This window comes from Poecilia latipinna, unplaced genomic scaffold, assembly GCF_001443285.1.
Source record: "Poecilia latipinna isolate Pla-1442-1.1 unplaced genomic scaffold, P_latipinna-1.0 Scaffold397, whole genome shotgun sequence".
Lineage (NCBI taxonomy): Eukaryota > Metazoa > Chordata > Actinopteri > Cyprinodontiformes > Poeciliidae > Poecilia > Poecilia latipinna.
The window spans coordinates 94387-102520 of NW_015113013.1; the positions used below are offsets into that span (position 1 = coordinate 94387).

At 44.2% G+C, this 8134-nt stretch overlaps 2 protein-coding genes across 3 annotated transcripts; both read right to left on the reverse strand.

Annotated features, from left to right (window-relative positions):
• Positions 1 to 939: 939 nt before the first annotated feature.
• Positions 940 to 4143, reverse strand: LOC106950371 (fas apoptotic inhibitory molecule 1-like). The gene is made up of 4 exons (XM_015037173.1): positions 3659 to 4143; positions 2387 to 2615; positions 2265 to 2314; positions 940 to 1500 (listed from the first exon to the last, which is right to left on the reverse strand). The coding sequence occupies exons 1-4, from the start codon at positions 3773 to 3775 to the stop codon at positions 1351 to 1353; spliced, it is 546 nt and encodes a 181-aa protein (XP_014892659.1). The 5' UTR covers positions 3776 to 4143; the 3' UTR covers positions 940 to 1350.
• Positions 4144 to 4445: 302 nt separating this feature from the next.
• On the reverse strand, positions 4446 to 7945 carry LOC106950370 (ras-related protein O-RAL-like). Of its 2 annotated transcripts, none has more exons than XM_015037171.1 (5): positions 7620 to 7945; positions 6573 to 6793; positions 6296 to 6504; positions 4904 to 5078; positions 4446 to 4830 (listed from the first exon to the last, which is right to left on the reverse strand). In XM_015037171.1, the coding sequence occupies exons 2-5, from the start codon at positions 6684 to 6686 to the stop codon at positions 4726 to 4728; spliced, it is 603 nt and encodes a 200-aa protein (XP_014892657.1). In that variant the 5' UTR covers positions 6687 to 6793; positions 7620 to 7945; the 3' UTR covers positions 4446 to 4725. The 2 variants fall into 2 exon arrangements, with proteins under 2 accessions (XP_014892657.1, XP_014892658.1); XM_015037172.1 differs by lacking the exon at positions 7620 to 7945 and adding an exon at positions 7077 to 7609.
• Between the last annotated feature and the right edge of the window lie 189 nt (positions 7946 to 8134).

Sequence of the window (8134 nt, forward strand, 5' to 3'; positions counted from 1 at the left end):
GCAGGGGTGAAAGTAGGCAGATACGGTCGGGTACTGCCCCTAAAAGATTTAGCGGGGGTACGCGGTACCTGCAAGACAGGGGAGCGGAGTCTGCTGTAAAGAATCAATGAGTCACTGTGCAGTGAGTGCATCACTAATCAACCGTGACTGATTAGTTTTTAAAGAACAATCTAAAACATGACTTAATCAGTTAGTAAATAGCTTTATTCCCGTTTCACATTGTTTCTGAACTGTTCGTGCTTTGAGCAGCGGTGCAATATGTCGATCGCGGAAGGTTTTGAGTCGATCTCGGAATTAAGTGACAAACTGAACGCCGCCAGGACGCTGAGACCAGCATGTCCTCCTCTGATTGGCTTAAAACGTTCGTAACTTTATTAAACAACAACAAACAAACAAACAAATAAATAAATAAATAAATAAATAAATAAATAAAATTAAAAAATCAACAAAACGTGTTGATTTTTCAACAAAACCCACAACAATAATAATCTCAGTGATTATTGTTTCAACAAGGTGTTGCGCATATATATATATATATATATATATATATATATATATATATATATATATATATATATATATATATATATATATATATATATATATATATATATAATTCAGTTTTTAGTTCAGCTGGCTTTCAGACAGACCAGTTTAACTCAACACAAACTGTTTAATCCCTTCAATTTAACTCAGGTTAAATTAGTAATATTTATGTTCAGCTGAAATCAACTCAGTTTGTTTGAATCAGTTTCAATTTAATCCAACTTAACTTTAACATATTTTATTTTCAGTTTATTTTGAGTCCGTTTAAAACTAAAACTCAGTCCAGTTTGTTTCCTTCGTGACTTCCATTAATGTGTTCAGTTTGTTTAATTTTGGTTTAATGAAGTCAAACTTTATATTCTGCAACCCACCTTAACTCCATATAAACTAACGTTAATATGTTAGTTACTTTATTGACGAGTTATTATTTTCAACTAACAGCTAAAGTGTAAAGCAACATCTGTTTTTACTTACATTCAGAAATTAGAAAACTAAATCTGTATTGAGCTTTTATTTTGAAGGTCAGACCAGTCGTGTTCCGGTTTTCCCGCCGTTCTGCTGAACAGCTGCATTCAGACAGATGGAGACTGCGCAAAGATGACCTCTGCCATAACAACCAGCCATTAACAACCTTTCAAAATAAAATCCCATCAGAGGAGATACAGCTTTATTTGTTAAGAGTCAGAAAAGAAAAACAAGTCCCACATCTGTGAGGCCATCCCACAGCGCCCCCTGCTGGTTCTGTCTGAACCTCTGGTCCAGCTATACTGGTCCTGGTTCAGCTCCACTGGTTCTGGTCCGGCGCTACTGGGACGAAGCAGGAACCTTGAGTCCGTCCAGCAGCAGGCTGTGGTCAATGCCGTTCTTCTTCTTGCCTCCACTTGTGGCCTTGATGCAGCAGGTGTGTTCTCCCACCGTGAAGTGGGTCTCTGTGCCGTCATCCACAAACTCTCCCTGTGGACAGGAAGACAGGAAGACAGGAGGACAAGAGGACAGGAGGACATGCAGGAGACACATGGGACAGCAGGAAAAATTCTTATTCATAATTTAATTGGACAAAAATGACATCTAAAATAGAATAGAATATACTTTGTTGATCCCCAAAGGGAAATTGCTTTAAAAAAATAAATATTTTACAAATAATTTAATAAAATAAATTATTCTAAACTTAAAATGCTTATCAAAAGTACTAATTAAAAAGTACAAGTGAAATGAAATAAGAATATTAAATATATAGGTACGGAAAAATAAAAAAGCTAAATAATAAAATAAAGAAAATTAAAATAAATTACTTAAGTTTAACTTCAGAAAATTAAAACCCACATTAAATAAATATATTAATTTAGTGATTTAATTAACTACATGTATTATATTGAAATAAAAGCCAATATTAAATAAAAAACAATATCATGACCAGCCCTGACTATCCTCTTCATCAGACTGTCCTGGGAAAACAGAGCCTCTTCAGTCAGAGGCTTCTTCAGGTTCGCTGTAACACAGACTGCTACAGCTCTTTCCTGCCAACAGTATCTACAATAACAACATTTAATTTCCCTTTGGGATCAGTAAAGTGTTTCTGAATTTTAATTAAATAACTAAATAAACACTTTAAATTATTTTTAAAAAGTCACATTAGATAAAAAAGTAAAGGATTAATTCAGTGGACGTTTCTGCTGTTGGCCTCATGGTGGCACTTTGGTTCTGGTGGGATTTCTCACCGTTGTCTCCACTTTCTGCCCGTTGCACCAAACATCCATGGTGTCCTTCTCTGTTGGACACAACACAGTCAATCAGGACCGGTCAGTGTTCAGATTGACCTCTGACCCCTCTGTGCACTCACCCAGGACGACCCTGCAGTCTGCTCCGTCCACCTGGACCACCCAAGTCTTGGTGGTCTTGGCTCTGTGGTCGATGAACTTCTGCAGGCTCTTCCCGCCGACGTTCAGCGAGTATTCATAGGCGAAGCCGCCGACGGCCTCGATGTTGATGGTGGCCTTGGTGTCGGCGCTGCCCAGTGAGAACGTCTCCTTCCCAACCAGCTTGAACATCCAGTCCTTCCTGATCACCTCCTGCACAGCAAACCGCCCCATTCATTCACTCACCACAACCAAGGAAACGCTGCAGAAAACCTGACTGACTACAGGCTGCTTAAAGGGATGGTACAATTAAAGGGATAGTACGGAAACCGTAGCCAAGACAAACGCAGACCAGCCAGCCGAAGTGTCCGCTGTCCCACACCAGGACGAACGCCTCACTGCTCCTCTTAACCTGAGGTTCACCAACCAGTTTGAGTCTCCACTCCAACATCCTGGACTGAACTTGCCTGAGGATCCTCCATAGATCCTCACAGACATGGACAACCACCCTGACCTGCCACGCCAGAGGACCAGTCCTCCATTCAGGAGACACGTCAACCAAACAGTCCAATAATGTCCAGAACCTTTAGCTCCATGGATCCTACCTCAGTCCCCCTGCTAGCAGGTTTTACTGTAGCTCTGTCTCCTAAACATAGAACTAGGTCAAACAGATCCTCAAAGTGCTCCTTCAACCATCCAACATTACCCTGAGACCAGGTCTTCAGTGTTCCCCGTTTCACCTGTTGGGTTTTCCAGGACTTCCACGGCTCCAGTACTTGTTTACTGGTTTCCTACTCCAAACAAACCCTAAAAGCCTCGTTCTTCAGGTTACAGCTTCTATCACCGCTGGTCTCTACTGGACCTTCAGTCTGCCACCATGACATCTGGAAGCAACATCTACACAGGAAGCCCAATCAGAAGACGAGGGAAGTTCTCCTGGAGGTTATCTCAACATGAACTGATTCAGAAACTTGAACCAGAACCTCAGTGGTTGGTAATAACCGAATCCTGTTGGGTTTTCAGTAGATGGACGGATGTTTCCATCATTAAACCTTCACCAGAACCTCATTGAACACCTAGAAACCCAGTTCTGATGGGTTTATTGCTTCTGCTTCAGTTTGGACTCATTGACCAAACTAGGCAGTTTTAAAACCCAGGAACTGACCTTACCCTGACGTCACGCTGAGCCCTATCTGGTCCCAGTTCTGGTGCTGTCCGTCCTATCAGTGAAATCAGAATCAGCTCTCAGACCTCACCGTCCCGTTGACATAGACGACCCGTTTCCCCGTGGTGGTGCCGTGAGCGAACTCGACCCGGTAGACGCCGTCGCTCAGAGCCACGTCCCACACGGCCACCGCGTCTCCACACGGCATCCTGGACTCCTGGGCCGAGCCCGGACCGGTTCTGAGGAGCTGCGAGGCGCAGGAAGCGGGTCCTGCCGCCTCAGCAGGAGTGTGATTACAGTAAGAGGCTTAGAGGAGGACGACCTGGGGATGTGTGTCACCGTCAACGGGACGGTTCTCCTCCGAACCGCCGGCTTTCAGCCTCATTAGGCGGCCTGGGCCTGAAGCCGGACCCGAAACCAGCAGCGAAACTGGAGCAGCTGCCATAAAACTGGAGCCGAGAGCATTTCTACCCCATTCAGCCGTTAACACCGAGCACACACCGCCACCTGGTGGCCAGAACCAGACCTGCTGCTGTTCCTCAGCCAGTCATTTAAACTGCTTCACCTTTATAAAAGATTTAAAACCAAATGCTGTAAATTTTATTAATTCAACTCCAGACCAAAAATCTTCAACATGATCTTCAAGTTTGGACACTTTTTTTAAGGCTAATAATTTATCTTGTCTTTTATTTTACATAATTTAATATATGTATTAAATGGTTTTTATCATTTAATCTACATAAAATCTATTTTTATATTTCAAATTTCTTTATTCTTTAGATTAAATATATACATCTTCTCTTGCTGAATATTAACATTTATTTTTAGTATTTTACAGTAAATATTCTGGTTTTGAAGTGAAATTAAAGAGAAAAGCATTTTTCTAACAGAACTTGATTTAATCAGATATAAACAATAATGAGTGTTGGTGCAGAATAACAATAATAACAATAATAATATTCCTATTTCCCAGAGAAGCTTGAAGCTGAGTTCCCTTAGAGTCTGGTTCTGTGGCATGATTACAGAGTTTAACATGAAGCTTGATTGGAGACGGGGTCAGAGGCCACCCAAGGTGCAGACGAGTGTTTCAGAGCCTCAGGAATGTGAGCAGAGATAAATAAGAGCCGAGCGCTGCGGTCTGAGCGCGCTCAGTTCCACCTAGAGAACGCAGCAGCGCCGCTTCTTCCTGCCGCCGCTCGGCCCGTTCTCTTTGCTCTCCGCCATTTTCTTCTTACGGACTTCTCTCATGAGGTCGAAGAACACCTGCAGGGGGAGGACAAAGGTCAGGCAGGTGGAGGGACAAAGGTCAGAGGTCGTCCTCCACCACAGCGCTCACCTTGTCCACGTTGGCTCTGGTCTTGGCCGACGTCTCGACGTACGGGACGCCCCAGCTGGACGCCTTGGACGTGGCGTCGTCCACGCTTACCTGGCGCCGGTCCTCCAGGTCCGACTTGTTCCCGACCACCAGCAGCGGGATCGCCTCCTCCTCCTTCACCCGGACGATCTGCTCCCTGCAACCAGCATGGACACACGGTCTAGTTAAAGCCCGCAAACAGGGAGAAGAAACTGGTTTCTGTCAGAGCACAGCGCTGCTTCTGATTGGCTACCAGTTAAATTTATTAATCTTTTTTGATCGTTAATCTGGAAATGAAACAGTTTGACCAGAAAAAGACTGGAGCAGCTGAAAGAGCTGAGGAGATCAATATGAAATGTTAGATATTTTATCATCAAAAGGAGGATTATGGTGTAAATTTGTGCCTGTTAATAGGTTTAAAATCAGATTTTGAAGTCATGATGACGATGCATAATGAGGAAGTTATGAACCAAACAGAACAGCCGCCGTCGGTTTTTAACGGTTAGCTGATTAAATCATTAACAGTAAATCAGCTGGAGGGAGCGCTAGCCAAACGTTAGCGATGACTAAAGCGGCTGGAGGCAGTCTGAAGGGGAAACGTATGGAGGACACATAAACGTATGGAGGACACATCCTGCCAAAACTAACAATAAAAATAGAAATGAATAAATGGCTTCATAAATAATAAAATCAAATAATTAAAACTTTTCAAATTTCATTAATTATCCATTGTGAATTAATTATTTTCAACAGTTTTATCACATTATCATCACGTGGCTTCATTAGATTTCTTTACATTTAATATTGATTTCATATTCTCCATGTAGTCATTATGTTAATCACACTGAACTTTGTCCATACATATTTCTTTGTTTCCTCATTTCTTTCTCCTGACTTGTTGCAGGAGGTAAAGTTGGCAGGACTTCAGAGTCAGCTTCTCTCCTATTGGTCAACATTAAGCTCCGAGTTGGGGAAGGCTTTATATTTTGGTTTTTAGATTAAGTATTTGCCACGTGAATAACTTTATCCAGTCATTTATTGTTTTGATTTTTACTGAGAATCTCGGCAGAATGAGTGTTCCGTAGAACCAGTAGAGAGAAGACAGACATGGCAACCTGTCAGAGAGTTACAGGTTGTTCCTTCCTGGATATGAATACTGGACTTTCGGGTTCAGTTTAAGGCCGATGTGATTAAAGTTTTATCGTAAATTCATATCAAACTCAGTTAGCCGGAAATTTGCCATTTCATCTTTAGACAAAACAAACAATTAGAATCGATCTGTCGGGGTTAAACGGAGCCAAGTGAGACGCTCCTATCCGCTTTGGCTCTGGTACCAGACCCATACCCCTGCGTTACCACAGTGACGGGTCAGACCTGAACTCGGTTATGGCGGTGAAGGACTCCTGCTCAGTGATGGAGAAGACGAGCAGGAAGCCCTCGCCGCAGCGGAAGTAGTTGTCCCTGATGGCGGCGTAGTCCTCCTGCCCCGCCGTGTCCAGGATGTCGATCTGAACCTCTTCCCCGTCCAGAACCACCTTCTTCCTGTAGCTGTCCGCCTTGGTGGGCTCATAGTCCTCCACGAACTGCGACAGAGCGGACAGTTGGCTCACAGAAGCCAGAGGCATTATGGGAAATGTAGTGAGAGGCTCACCTCGTCGTACATGAACTGCAGTGTGAGTGCCGACTTCCCCACACCACCGCTGCCCACCATGATGACCTTGTGGAGGGTCAGCGAGTTCTGGCCCTTGTTCTTACCGGAGGACATGGTTCCGGTCCGGTCGGTCCAGTTGGGACGGAATCAGAACCGGTCCTGACACCAAACCAGGACTCAGCTTCTCTGGAAGCTGATTGGCTCAAACCAAACGACACTTCCTGCACAGAAACACAAGCAGTCAGGCACCAACACCACCGGGCCGGGTCGAGGACGTTCTACTGGAACCTGGAACAGGAAGAGGTCCATCAAAACCTCCCAGGTCAAAGTTCACCGGGTACTGCCTCCAGTTAGAGCGCTGGGCGCCAAGTTTCTCTGTTCTGGTGTCATCAAAACCAGTTCCACTAGTTCTGGAGCTGTGGTTCTGATACAGACTGATTCTGAAAAATCAGCCCCACTTTACTTTCCCCCCCGGTGTCCTGACAGAACCTGGCCAACAGTTACCTGCTCCTGGCTGGACTTCCTGCAGTAGAAACGTGCTTCCCAGTCCCAGTCGAGGTTCTGGAGCCGTGGTTCAGATCCAGTCTCAGCCCAGAGCTGCTGTGGAATGAGCCACTTGACCTTATCAGTGGTGTCAGTGAGGGGCGACCCAAACCAGCCTGACCAGAACCAGTCCAACCAGAACCGGCTCAGCTGTGACCCGGAACGTCCAGTGATCAGAATCAGGAACTGTCGGCGTCGACATTCAGCTTCCTCTGAGCCAGCAGCTGGAAACCAGTTTCTAAACATTCTGCTGCACATTCCCGCCTTCAAACGCAACGGCGCCTCTGATTGGCTCAGGCTACCAGCAGAACTCCCCTCCGGAGGCTCCTATTGGCTGCTTCCCCTGTCACTCTGAACCTTGAGTTTGCTAGCCAGTTAGGCAGCAACAGATAACGCTTCTCTGCTCAGGGTACTTGAGTTAAAATAGACCGTTAAACGGTTCTTTCTGCAGTACCGAGAGCCCAACAGTGACCGAAAGAACCCGGAGAAACTCCGGTGACTCACCCGCTGCCGTGTTTCCCCGCCGTCCTCCCAGAAATCCGTCTCAGAAAACTTTTACAAGTTGATCATCAGACTGAGCGCCCCACCTTTACCCGGACCTACACGGATCGTCTATATCCGCGAAGATGAGTCCTCGGACCAAGAACCTGTCTGAGACAGGGATTCTGACCGCCTCTGGTTACTATAGGAACAAACAAAAAGTCTAATAGACTCGAGTTAAACAAATATCATTCTTATTGTTGCTTAAACCATAAAGACACGAAAGAACGCAGAGGCAACTTAGTTACATGACTTACAACAGAATTAAAAGTGTAGTGAGACATCTTACTTTCTGTCTTTTCTCTGATAGGTACAGATAACATTAACAGGAAGTGATGTCACGGAGTTCCCTTTTGTTGAAAAGTTATTTATACCACATAAAACTACGAAAAAAATCATAATAAAATACAATAAACATACGAAAAGTAAATTCAAATGCAATAAAGTAAAGCAAAAATGTATTTAATAAAAACGTATTA